The 18895-nt window shown below is 33.6% G+C and overlaps 1 protein-coding gene and 1 long non-coding RNA gene across 18 annotated transcripts in view; one reads left to right on the top strand and one right to left on the bottom strand.

Annotated features, from left to right (window-relative positions):
- Window positions 1-18895, top strand: part of LOC105328925 (uncharacterized) — a 76298-nt gene that overhangs the window by 13088 nt on the left and 44315 nt on the right. For all 4 annotated transcript variants that reach the window (XR_010708565.1, XR_010708567.1, XR_010708568.1 and 1 more), the window contains 2 exons: window positions 6333-6479; window positions 15131-15223. This is a non-coding gene — a long non-coding RNA (uncharacterized lncRNA). The remainder of the gene's footprint in view (window positions 1-6332; window positions 6480-15130; window positions 15224-18895) is intronic.
- Window positions 1-18895, bottom strand: part of LOC105328926 (vitamin D3 receptor) — a 94512-nt gene that overhangs the window by 34889 nt on the left and 40728 nt on the right. For 2 of the 14 annotated variants that reach the window (XM_034471600.2, XM_034471602.2), the window contains one exon: window positions 6092-6199. The exons of 8 other annotated variants lie outside the window; for them this stretch is intronic. In XM_034471600.2, the coding sequence (XP_034327491.1) occupies window positions 6092-6115 (24 nt within the window). In that variant the 5' untranslated portion in view covers window positions 6116-6199. Of the gene's footprint in view, window positions 1-6091; window positions 6200-7664; window positions 7701-10762; window positions 11327-14891; window positions 15132-18895 lie in introns of those variants that run through there. 4 more of the 14 variants (XM_034471603.2, XM_034471604.2, XM_034471598.2 and 1 more) reach the window with 4 other exon arrangements.

The raw sequence follows: 18895 nt of genomic DNA, 5'->3' as shown, positions 1-18895 counted from the left end.
TAAAACTATCTACATTTTGACGAATAATAGTCCGACGGCCCATCTAAACATCGCTGGCTGTGTATAGATCAGTGATCAATTAGCATTCCTACATGTTATGATGCAGCATTGTCACTCTATACAATGGGCCTCTCTCCACGTGACTCAGCACAGCTTCATCACATCCAGGATGAGGCGAGTGTCTGCTTTTGTTGACTTAATGCACATATTCCATACACAACACAATGTTATAGATCCCCAGGACGTTCATTATAGATCATAGACGAGCTTTGTTATCAACAATGCACAAGACAATCCAAAACACACACATGTATGGATTCTTCTGATCCCACCTATTAAGAACCTGTTTCATGGAAAAAATTCTTAAAAAATATACCATATGATACACATTAAAAATTTAGTAGGGATTTATATTAATAATAGGATATGTTTGGAACATTATGTGTATCACAAAAAAAAAAGATGAAATTATTAAAAGTGTATCTCAAAACAGAACATAACTATTGTAACAGACCTATATCCTCATTATTTATGATCATTCAGAACTGTTTCATGTAAAGCAGAACATTAGGCAGTATTCAGAGATGTACCATTCAAAGAAGATATTTAGAACTTAAAGTAAAATTCATTCAGAAATGTACCAATGGAAACATATTCAAAACACAGATCCTTAAAATATAGATTTTAACAAAGGACATATTCAACACTGAAAGTGCATCAAAATATGCAGATTATTTCGTTGTGCATGAAACAACAGCACACAGACCTGTGATGGATTAGCTGCAGTTTTTCGGTTATGAATTCTGCCTTTGTACAATATACCAGACCCCACCCACTGACACACATCTAGCTTCCTACATGAGGAAATACTTCACATCTACACCAATAGTTAAAATGCATGTCTCAACTTTACCATAGTTATCTTGAGATATTTTTCCTATATTAGTCCCCCTGCAGAATATTCCCCTTCACAAGCTCACAAACTGTCTAACATGATCCATTAGTCTTGGAGATGAGAGGCTGAATTCAAAATTCACTGTACCTGGACCTGTTAAACATGCATGAGGGGCCAGTACTGATCGTACACATCCACCGAGCCTAATAAATTCTGTCCATGTGCGGTGAATCAAATTAACCCACAAGACCCTTTATGATAATTTTATTTCAAATACATGCCCCATGTACATATTAACCGATCAGGAAAATTCCTCAGGAACAACAGTAGAGCTAGAGTCCCATTGCATACTGTGGTTTCATCAGAATTCGTTCAATATCAGTTTTCCTGGGTTTTGTTGTTGACTTGATCCACAAAATTGAATGTTGATTGAAGTGCAATTTCTGATAACATATTATATTGCTAGCATCATTCGCCATGAATTACATATCCTTTAAACTGTGATTTTTACTAAATCCATAATTAAAGAAAGAATATTGATGAAATATAAAGAGTTCAGAGTCAACAGTCTATAAACTACATGGATCTTGGTTGGTAACAACTTAAAATCCCCACCAAAATTATTCTTACTAATTCATTTTCAGTTTGCTCATAGATCTGTATTAAAAAATACTGCTTTATATAAACCATAACAAATGATGCCCAGTTCCTGCATGCATTTCATATCTATTTTCCCTTACACACCTTGCGATTGAATTACCTCCCATCTATGTATTTATAGATCATCCAAAAAAAAAACCCTTCTTTTTCTTAATTAAGGTCTTCCGTTTCCAGCGGAAGACCTTATAGTTTTCGTACTATCTCTCTTTTTGTTCCCCAATCTTTTTTATAATTCCACCATTGAAAGGTACTGAGAATGGTTTGACAAGATCAGGCAAATTAGAACGGATTGACTTTCCCTTGGGTCTTAGAATATAGGAATATGTAGAAAAGTGAGCTAGTGCAAGTGTCTCCGTGTTTAAGACATTTAGCAGCTACACCCAAAGAGACCAATTTTCGAGGAAAAGTTAAATTTTACAGGTTTGTGGGGGCATAATTTTGTGTAATCTCTTATGTACCTACCATAAAAAATATGACTTTATTACCCTAATTTATTAATTCATGGATTGGAGGTACCCACCAATTCCATGAAAACTGAGCCACCAGGAAATCTAATGATTCCCGGGTATTATGAACGTAATAGGAAGGTAAGAAGGAACCAATAGGATCCGTTTGACAAAAATAAGACTGGACAACTGACAAAGTTGCTAATCAAACTTGCAATGAATATAAGTATTCAAAGAAATTCAAGACAGTTAAGCTTTAAAGGTATATATGTCATATTTTGCTTAAAATTTTTTTATATATATGAATCTGCATTGCATAAACATCATTTGTGTATCAGTATTAAACTTTTCAAGGAAACAAAATAGTTTTCAAAATTTCGATCATGAAAAAAGTATGCTATACAGGTATACACTTTTAATTATAAAGTAATATTTGAGCCGTATATTAAGTTATTCCAATTAGCTGCAAAAAGGTGCCTTCATAGTACAATACTCTGCATATAACTGACACTCTAAATATTTATTTTTCATACATTTAATCTCTAAGTATTGATGATAAGAAAAATTTGTGATTGCAATAATTGCCTCTTATATGGATTTATTTACTTCAAAGGACCAGTAACCCAGATGCAGTCTCATTTCTTGTTTTCAAAATTGTATAAACAAATTATTTCATATAATCCTTCCATCTATTTTATATCCAATTTTCAAAATCTCCAATATAACTGTGTAACAATCCTCCCCTTAATCCCTTAAAAAAAAACCACTTAATAAGCTATACCTAATAAACATTTGCAACTCCTCCTACACTCTATTTGACCACAATTTTGAAAATGAAGCTCTTTTGAAGAAAAAAACTAATATTTTTGTAGCTTTTTCCAAAGTCAATAACTTTCTGTCTTCACCATTCAAATTGCGTGTTACCACTTCTTGTGAGCAGCTCAAACGAATGAACATACATACCATTTACCTAATATAAATGATTACCACACTTTAAAAAGCCATCTGCAAATGCTTCATTTACCCCCGTTTTTTAGGCGCTCAAATCAGCAGTGAGCAATTGTGCAAAGCATTTAAAATACATCTCAACCACGTTTTTGAAGCAAAGATGAAAAAAATTAAAAGGATCAAAAAGTTATCCATATAATTACAGCGCTTACAAAATGTTGAATGTGTAGAAAACTTTTGAGCAGGAAGAATATAAAAAGAACGAAGCAGAAAAAGGTGCTAACAGATTGTCTGGGGAAGTTTGGTTAACTTTAATTTAATTATCACCGACTTTGTAATCCACCGAGGCCTGCCCATTATTGCTCATTGTATTTCACCTTAACGTGTAGACACACATAAACATCAGCAATAAACCTATAGTCGTAGCCACTCTCAGTTCTAAAGGTAGAAATTGATGGCGAGATCTTTCCAATTTTACATAATTTCTTTTTATCAGATGGTTTTTCTGAAATTACATGATTAATACATAACACAATTGCAGTAAAAATATAAAAAATTATATCCCCCACTGTTCTCTGGCTGCCATTAAGCATTTCTAATTTTAGAACTCCGCATTAACTTAATTCTGAATTTCTCAGCTAGGGGGTGACTGAACTTTTATGGCACTATTTTTCCTGCTAAAAAGACTTAGTTTTTTTTAACCATCTCTGTTTCTATCTCCAACCGACATCAAAGCAATATTAAAGCAAGACTATTTATTACAACATTTAACAAAAAAAACAACTGACTCAACATCAATAAACAAGTTAACTCACGCCAAATTGGTTTTCCTTATACTTCCATGTAAAAAATTTGACTTACATTTTTAGTAATAGACAAAATTTGTAAAATGAAAATTAGTAAGTCGATACAAATCATGCTCTCTAGTAAATGTGTCACTTAATTCCCCCCCCCCCCCCCCCCCCCACAAAAAAAAAAGAAAAACCCAACTATTTCACCAATTATGCAATAAATATTTTGCAAGCGGCTGTATCAGTTTCCATTCAAAACTGAACAGAATGCAGAATCATAAACCCTAAAACAACATTGGAGAAAACCAGTATTGACAATTCCATTCAGCATGGCATTTGATTGCATTGCAAGAATGACGACCAAAAAACAAAAGGCATGCATCACCACATGATTAAACATATATTGATTAGTCCTTACAAGGCAGCTGACATAAATAAAATACACTGCAGACAATGATAAATGAGAGGAGATGCTCAATAAAACTAGGCAATGTGTGCACTTATCTAGCTCTTTCATTCATAACACTTATTTAATCTTTTGTAAGTTTGTTTTTGCATCTTCTATTTTTTTTGGGGGGGGGGGGGAGATTCTTTCCATATTTTGTTTATTAATAACTATTCATTTCTACAAGAGAGAGTTTGGTAATACACTGTACACTAAATAGATATGAGTTTTAGCTGCCTAATTGACACGTATGAGGAGTTTTAAAGTTTGATCATAATTAATTTTTTCCTCATTTCTATAGAATTATCACTGGAAAAAAAACATTCAAATGCAAAGGACAATATTCTGAAAATCAGATATTCAATTTATAAGTTCAACAATTTCATTCTGATATTTAATTAATAGAGAATGGCTATGTCATGACTTCATAATTTACATTTTTCTTTAGATAGGGAGATGTCATAGTGCATTATTTCCTTCCAAAATTTCTAAAAATACTGTAAAAACTCCAATAGAGAGAGACAACATATTTTTAACTTGTTGATACATGTATATATGATATTTATCAACAAAATTAGTCAATGTTAATACCCACAGCTTGAACTGATACTAATTCATGTTATGATAAGCTACATTCCAGACAGGTATTGTAAATATTTTGCTCAATATTGTATGTAAAACAGGAATTAGATCTCTCGCCCTCAAGATTAAATTGCATCACTTGGATATAATACATACTGAAGAAATCTATATTGGGATAAAAGCCAGATAGTATGGAGATTGGTGGGGAGGGGAGGGGGAGGGCAGAAGGGGGTGATGGATGTATATAACTTAAATACTAGTAGTGCACCTGCTCTCAGCTAATGATATCTCTGTCAGCACATAAGTATAAACAACTCTGTCAGCACATAAGTATAAACAACTCAGTCCAAATTTCTAAATGCATCTATGGCAATTTACCAGAACATAGTAACTATCTGAATAAGTCAAGGAGAGAACTTCACTGCATTCTTATTTTCAAATATCTTTATAGTCATTCAACAAGTCCAGTATTATCATTTGAGGAATGAAAATATTTTCCCCACTAAATTCATCAAAATATGAGGATTGTTCAATAATTTGGGCAAAATAAATGTCAGAAAAACTTACCAATAGTTTAAATCAAAGAAAATATTATTAAAACTTACCAGTATCAAGAGTCATAGAGAAAAATTGAATCAATTTTTCATATTTAGAAACTATTGTAGTCATCATTTTTCTGGCACCATAGCTATGAAAAATTATGTTTCGGGAAAATTTCATTTTTAATTTGTTATGCCCATAAAAGTAAGCAATAACTCTGTCCCCATAATTTTTGAACAGCTCTCATTGGAATTGGGTTGGGACAGTTTATGCTTTATAAAACATGAAACATCTTATCAAAAAGCTTAAAACTGATCCAACCCAGGTTATATCTGAATAAATTTGGTAGCTCACAGTCCAATTTATTCCTTTTAAGTCAATTTTCTATACACTTCCAAGCACAACAGATTACATCTGACTTACATTTTTGCTTTCTCAAATGAAGTTCAATCTGTGAGATGAATATCAAATTCATCCATCTCATCTTTTTCTTGAAAAACACCCCATATACACCCATAGCCATGTTCATTTGTTTATTTCTTTCAATTAATGGACAAAAACAGGACATGCTCAAAGCAAAGCAGGACATTATTTTGGTTGAAATGTTATAAAGCCATCAAATAAGACAATTTGGAATCCATAAAGCAAAGTACAAACAACAGATATACAAACAAGCCCAGCATCACATGCACATCTTAACAAGATCACTATATTCAGACACCAATGAAGAGTTCTCCAATTCCACTTGGTTTACAATTAAATGAAGTTTACCAAACAATCTTACTTGATAAAAGGCCGATAGATCCATGGTGTGTGTGTGTTTTTTCCCCGAGTAAACCCTAGCTGACCAAAGAACTTTGTAAAGTAGTATCAGACATCAGATGAATCCAGTCTACAGTAAATCAAAAGTTACTGTGTCAGTAGGGCTCCACACTCACAGAAAGGGGGACATGATGATCAGTTCTGATATTGAACTGTCAAAAATTCTCAAATACTCGCTGATCAATTATGTACTTCTATTTAAGGAAGGGTGATTGGACAGACAGGAAATTTGGGGTGTGATGCGAGAGAGACCGCATTACACAGAGGAAGGCCTACTTAACTGTAAATGCAGATATGAAAGATTAAGATATATGGTGAAATGTCACCTACTGTGGACTGAAGTCATGCAAGTAAGGCAATTAATTTAGCTATAATTACAAGTCTGTCTGCATCAATACTACAATTGCTTGCTGTGCTGAATCTGTATATAGTAAAGTTGTTTAAATTTCTTTTTACATCAAGCAAGTCTGATTAACTGTTACAGTGTATTCAATTGTTCATAAAATTGAACAGATACTAATGTATCACCTTTTGGACCCCCTTCCCCAGTAATGCCGAAACTCCTTTTGTCACAAACAATAAAAATCTTAAAATGCATTGTCTAAATAGATTATAATTAAAAAACCCAATTTGCTTTTGATGCTTTCAACACAATATAGAGGTGAAGAGGAATAGAACATTATCCAAGTCAAGCCTCTTCATCTTCAAGTATTAGGCTGATGCTCAGAAAAGTGCATTTGAACTTAGTGTTATAAATAGATCATAAAAACATAAACAAATGATAATGTATGGCAATGCTGACAATTGCATGGAGATATTTTGGGGTCTTTTTATTGGGGGGGGGGGGGGGGGGGGGGGGGTTATTGGACAGGGATGCTTTGAGAATGGAATAGGTTTCCATAGCCAACAGTGTTAACTCAGAAGAAAACCATGAACATGATGAAGGTCCCTGACTGTCAATAAAGCTATCCATAGATTACCACAGTCTGCAATGTGTCTCATAGTCTGGACAGCTTGATAAATCACATAATAATTTATGAAAATCCTTATCCCCATCATTCAGGTATACACATTTCCTGACAGGATCATTGAGAATTTAAATAGGTCAACCATCCCCCCCCCCCTATTAAAACAACCATCATATTATTGGAAATCAACCAATATCATAAATCTATAAATACTGCTGTATTTATACCTGAAGTCAGTCAATTCTCTCAACAGGTGCTTGGTGACTGACAGATGTCAGAACCGTCTCTAGCATTAGGAACATTATCTCATCATTATGCAGCACAGAACATTCATCCCATTAAAATCCATGTTCTAACAGTTTGTCAATATCCTGGATCCCAGGAATCCATACACTACACAAACTGATGTAAACCTCACTGTGGGAGACTTACAGTAACATGCTTTCTATAATCTCTGCAGGATTTCCCTTCATTGTGGCAAAAACTGTTTTAGAAACAAGGAATTGAAACTTTCACAAATACTAGTGGTTGTTTTTATCAATGATACAAGGATAATTTTAGCATTACCTTCTTTCCAGTATGAGACATTCCAAAGCTTATAATACTACACATATAGAATCATCCAGACATAAATGTTACCATTAAGTCCTCACACAACAGACACCACTAGTAAATTCTCACATAAGCCACATCATGTGGTGCCATGAAACCACACCTTAGTTCCTCACACCACACAATAAGTACATTTTCTTTATAGTAGACCACCCCCTTCTCTATACTTGTGGCACCTCAGAAGCATTCCCCTGGGAGTCCAAAGGAGAAAAACAGTATTCCAAAGAATAGCACCATTGACTTGTTGGCCCCTCTTTAAGGGGAAATCCTGCCTTAGATTGTTGAAGCAGTGGGTTAAATTATCTAACTCAGAAAAGCAAACATCTTTTCATTAGGGCCTAGTTCTGTGTACATAAGAGGTTCCCTAACTAAACAAGGCAAGTGTTTATCACGAAAACCTAACATTCAAATACTCATGTGTGACTCTCAAGAAACTTTGTAAAAAACCTCTTGGCACTTAAATTTTTCTTTAATTTACACACTGGATCAATACTCTTGAGATGCTTTACACTAACAAGTGATTTTTTTAAAAATCGGTCACAATTTTAAAAAAAAAAAATAATTTAAACTCATCTGTGATGCACTTTCTGCAAGAACTTGATACAAGATGATACAATATGGTTGATGTTCAGGTTTGAAACACAATAAAAATCCTGTTTTCTTTCAAGCTTTTTACTTCAATTCATCAATTCTGGGACATTAAATTTCAAATAAATACTGGTCGTATAATAACAACCCTTTAAGATCTAAAAATTTGTTCAATCTAGTCCTCATTTTTTTTTAAGAAACACAAATAATTGCATTTTAAGAGTACATTAATGTCTGCATTTCCTTCAGACAATTAAAAAATCCTTTGGACACCAACTCTATGTATTTTATAGTACTGCATACTTGAATGTAATCTTTGAGTACATATCTGATACCAAAATTATGTGCTTGAGACATTAGAGTCAATCAAAGTTACAGTATTTCATAATATCATACACCTAATATGAATTTATTTATATGCCTAATAAAAAATTGGATGCAAAAGTGGCACTTTAGACTAGAAAACAGTAAAAAAAAATCTCTCTCTCTCTCTCTCTCTCTCTCTCTCTCTCCCCAAGTTTTAAAAACTCATGGAACTACCATGTGTAGCCCTTTGAAATAAAAATTACAGCCTATATCTATATCAAAAATAAAACCTATAATCATTTGCAATAGATTTATTCACATTTTACATTTAGTTCCATAAAAATCTAAATTAAAACTTACTTTTGAAGAAAGAAATAAAAACGTGGGAGGCTATATCATGAAATAGTCATTAACCTATAAGCTAGAATCTGCCTTAAACACCACTAAAAAAAGCCTTTAATAACAAAATGATCAGACCAATAACCCCGAAAATGCCCATCTAAAGGACATGTAATGAATGCCAGATTATGGAAATGGTTGCAACGTAATCATTGGATGTGAGGAAAGAATATTGACCTCAGTCAGAACAGCTGCAGGACATGTTCATAATTTGTGTGAAGCATCTAACTGCAACTCTATATAGTAGTCAGTGTTCATCTGTTACACTGAGATATTGAATTTCAGTGCCTTACATAATATCATTTCTGCATAATCTACAGACCTTGAATTATTAGTGTTATTAATTACTTAATGTGATGATCATTTTGCTCTTTCGTTAAAAACAAAAGAATAAAAGCAGATCAAATAATTATTTCACAGTTAATTCTTTTCTTTTTTACAAAATATCGACTTATGCTAACGACACATACAAATTTGAGACTTTCACTCAATTAGGATTTATCTTCAAGATCAAACCTCTTGTAACTAATATCATACCACACATACACTTGGATCAATTACCTCACATTCACTTGGATCATACCTTACACACACTTGTTCATACCTCATACCATACCACACAAACACTTCAGGATCACTACCCACATACACTTAAATAAAACATTTATGGATTATACCATACACCTCAGGATCACACCTCATATTTACTTGGATCACACCTCACAGACACATGTTCATACCTCACGTATACACTTGTTCATACCTCACATACACATGTTCATACCTCACTTACACTTGAATCATACCTCACACAGCTTGAAACATATTCTAACATATATCAAATCCATACTTCAATCAAGAGGGAATGATCAGAAATGGCACACATAGCTTACAGTGCTACAATTGCTCTATATGGTTCATACCTCATGTATCAAAACTAACATACTCCTTATGAAGCTTGGAACATTCTTTAGTTAGCTAATATAACACAGCAAGTTACTCCTGAGCCTTCACTGGGTATTTCTAAACCATTTAATTGCTACTACCTTGTGTTAATATGATATGGTATACCTTTTGTAAGACTACCTCCAATCTCAGTTTTCAAGTGGTTCATTGTCTTTTCTAAATAATTCAGGTCACTGTCCCCCATCCCAACCATCCCCTCAAATAGGCAAACAAGGGAACAAACAATTATTGGTAAAACAACCCTTTGGTCATCCAAACAGCTGAACTGTGTATGAATAAAGGGTCAAAATTAAGAGTCATTTCTAGTTTGTTACAAATATTCATTAATATTGTCTTTTCTCTAAACATTATTTCACTGTTAATGCCAGCAGGCTGGGAAGATGAGTCAGTTGTACATGCCAATGATGCAGTACTGTCTCAATTAAATCATGCATGAACACATGTACACACACATTTTATCAACTGAATAATACTTAGACCATCATTTACTTAATTATTGCTGTAAATCCTTAAGATGTTGATCATGCATACATACTATTTGATAGTAATGAACTTTTAATACCAAATTGTGTTTCACGTATTATGTGCACAAATTTCTTATGATTACAAGAACAAAAATAAAAGAAAAGAATGACAAATAAACTACTTAACCAGGTATCAATAGCACGTTATATTTAAAAATATAATTTCTGAGCACCAAACTTGTCTTTGAAGTCACCTTCCTATTACAGGTAGTCACAAAATGACAGAAAAGAGAGGAATGTATGTTAATGTTACAATAAATCAATACATACCAATGACTTCATATGGGACTCTTTAAAATCCATTGTATAAATAAAAATAATACAGAAAAGTAGTGTATGTCTCAAAAATAAAGGTAATTTCTCGTAATTCACACATACACACTAACAGATCTGCAAGTCACCATTCTAATTCACATTTATGAACAGCTCCTCCCTGCTAAGATTATGAAAGCAAAACAAGTGGCTCCATTGCTGAATGAAAAAAATACTGCAAACTTGTCATTCCATCAGAAAATCAATGATCATTTTCAAAACGAGTGTAACCCACCCACTGGTCACCTGTGGCTGGAGATTAACCTGGTCAGGGGATGAGACAGGTAAAAATTCCAGGTGGAAATTCTCTTTCTTTCTCTCACCTACCAGATAAATATCACTGGTTCAAGGTTTTGTAGCGATCAAATTCCTTGCAGGATTTTTACAGAGGGAATACTGACTTTTAGACATGGAGAAATCTACTTGTGCCAGCTAGGGAAGGAGTCAAGACAATCGTACATAACACACATCCAAGTTTTAACGGTGATATGCTGGTGTCAGACGTTGACAAGTTGGAGCTCAATATCCTAGTCCCATATAGCAGGAAATACGTACATCTATGAGGTATAGTTCCACACATTGGCAGCTGGAATACCACTGTATAGAAAGCACAGAGGCGTTATTCCTACTTCCTTGGCAAAAAACATTGCTCCTTATAGTTCTAATTCAACAACACTGAAAAAAAAATCTTGACAATGTGTGAAAAACTTCCACACCGTTCCTTTTAAACAAACAAAATCTTTTAAAATGATATGCCAAAACCTGAACAAGTGTAATTAAGTAAGAATCGTAAACTTGACAGACCACTTCAAGGTTTGCCTATCAATAACGGCCCAGAGAAACCCAGCCATTTAATTCTCCACTCATTGACCATTAAGGCTTACATGTGTAACCTCGCATGTAAATACCCCATAAAACAAACAATAGGTAAGTTACCTACACACTGCTGTCTGTGTATTTGAAGAGAGGGAATATACACAAGGCCCACAGTGCTGGTCATCTGGCCAGTGGGTCTAGTTTATAAAGCTTTGGCTCTGAACAACTAAACATAAAATCATCACCCCCTGCTTACAAATTGGTCTGGTACAATGTTGGAATGAAAGCTTTTATTTAAAGTCATAAAGTGAATGCTAATAAAAAAATAAATTAAATTTGGCTGAAACAAGTAGGTACTTCAAGATGCACTTCTGGCGTTGGTCGATGTATCAAGTAATTACATCCCCTTCATTCCGAATAACTCACGTGCCCAAGTCCAGTTATATTGAATTAAACATTTGATCAGAGGCAATTGAAGTAAATCATCAACCAGAAACTTCAGAGCTCTCTCTCTCTCTCTCTCTCTCTCTCTCTCTCTCTCTCTCTCTCTCTCTCTCTCTCTCTCTCTCTCAGGAATATAGGTTTACTTCATCAAGGTTATCAAAGATTCATGTCATAAAACATCTGGATTTTTTCTGTTTTAGCCCATGTAATCCACCATTTGTATCATTCTTTTTTTTTTGGCATCGTGATAAAATATCTACTTTTTGAAGTTAATATTTCATAAAATCCCAGCACTCCTTTCATAAATCTTCTGAATGGTCTTACAACACTGCTAAGGTTTCGCTGCAAAAAGAGCAAACCTGTGCAATAGATGCAACCGTTGCATGAAGCAGAGACATCACTTGGGTTTATTCTGTCTCTGTCATCAGTTTATGTTGTGCATCATAAGTCAGAATCGGGCAATGAAGAGGCATCTTGTTACAGAATTATGGAGATCTTCAGGAACCCTGAAACTCCTTCTCTGCATGATCTAAACAGATGGAGCTTCCACTTCCTCCTCTTCAACAAATTGATATCACAAGTTACATTCAATTTCAAACTTATTCAAATGCATTCACGAAACCTCATCATTATCCTTGCTTTCAATCAAGGTCCTTACTTTGAAGATTCAGTCCATCAACAAACATGTATGTAATGCAAAGTACCTTACAGAACAATAAATGTATTGGTATCGAAAATGTGTATGATATTCTGTGACATATGACTAGTTGCAACAGGTAACTGTGCTTTGAGGTTTTTAATTTTGCAATAATCTAGTTTTCCTTAACCCCCCCCCCCCCCCCCCCAAAAAAAAATTGTTTATCGATACTATGGGTAAAAATTAAAATAATTTCGTATTTTAAAATCCTACTTTATATGCATTCTACACATGTTATAATCTTCATTAGGCCTGTTTGATCATGATAGATTAAGAGTTTGATTGAAGACTCTAAAAATAGCAAGAAGAATTTTATACAATATTGGACCACCTAAACTGATTAAGTCTGGCAGACTTCATATCATATAAAAGTTGTTCAACTGATCAGAGTCCATGTATTGATCATGTAAGTTTAAAATTTGCTAAAATACTTCTTTGAAGTACAGCTCAATGTAAATAATGCAAAACTTAAAGGAAAGAAACATGAATGTATAAGCAAAGAATCTTTAAGCCACTAAGCATGTTCAGTTTGACATGCCTTAAAATACAACATCCTTCAGGTAGAACTCTCTCTCTCTCTCTCTCTCTCTCTCTCTCTCTCTCTCTCTCTCTCAGACACACAAAAATGTTGATGTGCAATGTTGACAGAAGACATCCTCAATGATGCCTCAATGACAACCAATGGTCCTGAATAATTCCAATTTGAGCTTTTGATTTTTTTTTTGGTCTTTAAAACATTTCTGTAATCACTGAAAGCTTTTAATTTAGCCACTATTATCTCCCTGACACAGAAATTAGCTGGAATGTTTCATGTCTTTTTGCAAACTAAACATACAAATCTGATAACCTAATGGCTGAAATCGAAAAAAAAAATTAAGTCGAAGATAATATCAAGAGAAGGAATTAAGCCAGCATGCCAGTCCTTGTAGTGCCTCCTCTATCTACAACAGATAATTCATCATGTATCAATTTCTCCACAATCATCATTGGTTACCACTGTATCTTCTAACAGACACAATATTACCCTCAAATAGTTCAAATGAGGTCAGAAAATGAGGTCAAGAAATAATGAGGACATGCAGGGTTCAAACCAGGTCAAATTGACTGTAATCTAGTTAAAGACAAACATGATTTCTTACATTGAATAAGTTATAAATAACAGTTTTAGTTTGGTGATTTTATAAAACACAGTTACACACTATAATTGCAATAAAGACATGTGATCCCAAAGGCCCTATTTTAAATCAAACCTTATATCAAATGAACATGCAATCATTGGTTTTGCCCTAAATTCAATTACAATTCTACTTGAGGTAAAACCCTGCAATTATCTGAAAAAAGCATGGATTAAAATCTTCCTTTCCCTTTGAACTTTATCTCTTGTCTAAAGCCTACATACAATGGATATCTCTAGATCACAAATGGACCTTAAAAAGGATACCATAATTAAAAGTGCACAAGCAATGCAATTACCACAGAAAACGTCTGATAAAACTTGGAAATTAGAACTCTTTTCATTCTTGCCATTCCTGGGTTGGAACCAATATGGAGTTTTTCAAGTTAAAATTTGTAATCAATATTGTGAAATTAAGAGCAGCCTTTCAACTTCAAGATGCTTAAGTGTTGTTTATATTTCTTTCCGCAATAAATTATATACCAAAAACCTAAAATTCATCAGTCTGAACAACTGCATGGGCAACGTAGTAAAAATGTTGATACTGTTGATCAAGTTTAAGAACTACATATCAAGAAATCTTAAATTACAACAGAAATTAATTTACTTGTTCAATTTTTCATTCTTTCATTTTAAAGATGGTTTACTGGTTTATTTTATTAGCAGGATCTATTCCTTATTGCTTTCCTTGCTTTCAATAAAATTATAACATTATAATACAAAGGCAAGAAATAGTTCAACCATTAAAATATTTGATACACCAAAGCAAACTGACTTAATGTTATCTACTCAACAGGTGCTCAGAACAGCAACAACACTCCTTAACAGAAAGTAAGGTGTATTCTTCAGTGTGTCTTGCGTGTTGAGCCCCCCCCCCCCCCCCCCAATAAAAATAAAAAATGCTAACACATTAACAGAATTCAACATAGGTAATAAGTTACAGGTATATGCCTTACCTCAGGGTCCAAATCCATTCAAGTTTCATATAAGGTCCAGTTACAAAGTCCCCAAAATCTGCACTATTTTACAACCCTTGAGGACATTTTACATGCCTTTTTTGCTCACTTGTGTCCATTAAACAAGGGGGAAAAAAGAAGAAATTTTCATCCACACGTTAAAGTGTGTTAATGTCACACGAGACCTGCCCAATGGTAATTATTCCTTTCGAATCAATAAATGTTTTTATTTTTCACAGAGGCAGCCAAGCAGAAAGAATGGTGTCAATCTAATTACATCACTACCAACCGAAGTTAATGTGAAAGATATGGATTGCAGCAAAAACCACGAGGTATATAAAACAAAACAAAGCATGAATCACTGACTGCAAGCCTGTATATCTACTGTACGAGATAGAATTAATCTTAAACTCCGCCAAAATTCCACGCAATGCAGACCCAATTCAATGAGAATACCCCCACGTGTAATCCACACAGTACATTCACGGTTTTCTGGTCTACGCATTACAATATCATTGTCACTGAAGGGGTAAAAAAATAATCTTTTTTTTTCTCTTCATTTAAATGCACAAGATGACAGTAGATAATGTATGGGTTGCCTCCACATTGGGTTCACTGAGCGTGTCGGCACACTGTATAGTAAATAATATGCCACTTATCAGCAAACATCTCCCTGATCTACCTCTAGGCCAAAGCTTGTTAATTCCTGGATTACCATCATTTAGGCATTAGTTATCTAATAGCTCATTAACCCAGTAATTTTTCAAAGCAACAGAACTGTTACTGCTCCCCACTCTCTACAAAAATTCTGCTTTAACTTTTAAAAAGAAAATAAAGAAACATAAATTAAAATATTTTAAATTTTACCATTATCCTTAAACACCATCAGATCTTTATCATAAGTTTTAATTTTCATACCTGCTTATCAATACATAAACATACATACTTCAGGAATCACAAAAACTTACCATAGATCTTCAACACCAAACCAATTGAACAACTGAATTATAACACCTGTAAGAGTCTCACGTGCCTTAATATACACCAACTTCAAGATGACTAATATATGTAATAACGAACCACTAAGCAAAAGTACTTTATATAGAACTCAGTGCATCTGTCAGTAGTTATTGGTATAATGATATTTGTTTCTCTAATAAAAGGTTTGTTACTAAGAACTCATGGACGAAAAGCCTACAAATGACAGTCTTGTATAGAGATTTGTTGAAATTTTTCTTTCTTCCTATTGTTCAGGGGAGGCAGTTCCACTTTCACAGTTTGCACAGATTATATAGAAACTCAAAGCTTACAAATGCACAAACAATGAAGTTGGCATTTAATTAAAAGCAAAATAATAATTCTTGTCTCCTCTTTAAGATCTACAATAATTAACCTAGCAAGGGAAGAGTCATAAGACATCCTGCTTAAAAAGATTTCCACACCCACAGAAAACATAAGGGTAGGTAGACAGGATGCTTCACCCATATTTCTTCATTGTTTTTGCCTCAAAATAAGATGTTGCAATGTCACTGGATAAAATGTGTCTTATAATATGCTGTCTACATTTATATAGTCGACAAGTAGCAATATAGTGGCCGTAATGTCTTTTCTATACTCTGTCCCGAGTTTTTGCTTCCACCACTTTTTGCTTGATATTTCAATAATAGTAAATACCTTTGTGCTCTAACTACTTTCATCCACTAACATAAAAAATGTCCAGATTATCTGTTTTGAAACGCCCCCTCTACCACTTCAGGTTTCAATACACATCCCGAAATTGAAAGTCTACGGAGATTTTGCATTGCTACAGCCATTAATAAGCCCGGATGATAACGTTAAAATATTGCGCGATTCCGAGTGTATTCCGAATGGAGAAAAGATGTAAACATTCCTCATTATAAATCTCCGTAAGGAATCTGTTTTCGTTTCTGTGAATTTTTCTGAGTGGAAAGGGATAATTGTTCAATGAAGATATCTTGGATATATTCCCTATTTAACGATTTCAACTGTATTTCTTTCACAGGTATGTGTAATTTTATTAAAAATCATCAAAAAGCGATGGAAACAATAACTTGGGACAGACTATAAAATATTTCTTTTTTTTAATTTAATAATATACTAAAAGTTTTGGTCCTCAACAAAACATTGAATATTGTACTCATTGGGTAGCTTAATCATTGTATTAAATTGATCTTAAAAACAGCAATAATTGTATAGTAACTTTTAATTTCCATACCTGCTTCATACCTTCATACCTGCTATTCAATACTTCATTAATGACCTCTGATCCTCTGCAATGTTTGATAACTCTAAATTACCCGGAATTGTTTTATTCGTACCATAATCTGCCTTTTATATATATCAATTTAATAAGTATTGAAGTGTTAATATTATGAAAAGTCTAGCTTTCAATGAACTGCTTGGCTTAGTGGCTCCATGGAGACCTACTCAGAGGTAAAGGGGTTCGAGCCACCGATGCACTGGTATAGCTAACATTATATACCCATCAGTTTTCCCTTCTTGATATTGTCAATTTTACAGAGTGTAATCCGATTTTCCAGATCATCACACTTTGGGTTTTAGATTCTGTATCATCACTCTATGACACTCATGATGTAGTATGCATTAAATAACGTCTGTATTTTAACATGTTTTAAAAGAGTTCGTTTCAAAATAGCTTTGTAAGTAAACTTCATACAGTTGATTTTAATAAGATAGTTTTGTAATTAAAACTTTTAAATAGACAAGGGTATATAATATATTTATAACAGTTACTTCATCCAAAGAGCCCGATCTCATCTCGTTGCCAGGCGCAGATCATCAGATCAAATTCAATGTTGATCTGATGATCCGCGCCTGGCAACGAGACGTGATGCGACCCTTTGGGTCAAGTTACTATAATAATAATATACATGTATACGTTATTTTTTCTATTAAATTCATTGTGGCCAAAATTGCAATAACTTCATAAAATGCATGGATTAATCATCGACAAATTTCTTTTAATATTATTTCATTTCATTTATAAAGTTTGAAGGATAATTAACATTTTTATGATGAAAAAAAAAACCTTTGAGGCTGAGGAATGGTGAACCTAAATCGAATCAACAACCAAATTCACAAAAACATTATTCTGAAAACTTACCATTGATCTTCAACACCAAACCAATTGAATAACCAAGTTTCAAAACACCTGGAAGAATTTCACGTGCCTAAACATACACTAATTTCAAGATGACAAGAAAATGTAATAATGATCCAATAAGCAACAGTACTTTATAGACAACTTACTGCATCTGTCTGGAACAGTAATTAGTACAATTTTTTTTAGAGATTTGTTGAAATTTTCCTTTCTTGGAGGCCATTCCACTTTCACAGTTTGCACAGATATAAACTTAAAGGCTACAGAAGTAAAAGCAAAATGAGTTTTGAAATGTCTTGCCTCTTAGTACAGGTCTATAACAATTAATGTTGCAATGGTAGGGCCAATAAACCTCCTGCTTAAAAACATTTTCTTATCCACAGAAAACAGGGGTATGTCTTAACAGAATGCTTCAAGCAAGTTTATTATTTTGCCCAAACTTAGATGCTGCAATATCATGGATAAAACTTGTTTTGTAATTTGCCTTCTACATCTAAAAAGTCGACAAGTAGCAATAGTGTAGCTGTAACATGTTTTTTTTTTAAATTATATTTTTTCCCCTTAAAATAATAAACAGAAACTTTTGGTCCTAAACAAAACAAAACACTTATCAGGTTTGTCCGAGTGACTGTCTAAAAAATTATAATTCATAAATTAAACATATTTTATTGAAAATTCAAATGGATTGGGTAACAGGCAGAGCCTATGTAAACCCTTTGAAAATAAGTAAAGTAAATAGAGGATTTGTCTTCTCCTCCTCTTCTATGGACTTTAACAACCCGAAATATTTCTGTAGACAGTCAGTATAGCTGTAATATTAGTCCTAAAATATTTGATGACATTTTTTGAATTTTTCACCACA

The sequence above is a fragment of the Magallana gigas genome, chromosome 8 (genome assembly GCF_963853765.1).
Source record: "Magallana gigas chromosome 8, xbMagGiga1.1, whole genome shotgun sequence".
Classification (NCBI taxonomy): Eukaryota; Metazoa; Mollusca; class Bivalvia; order Ostreida; family Ostreidae; genus Magallana; species Magallana gigas.
This window is presented reverse-complemented; position numbering and strand designations above follow the sequence as displayed.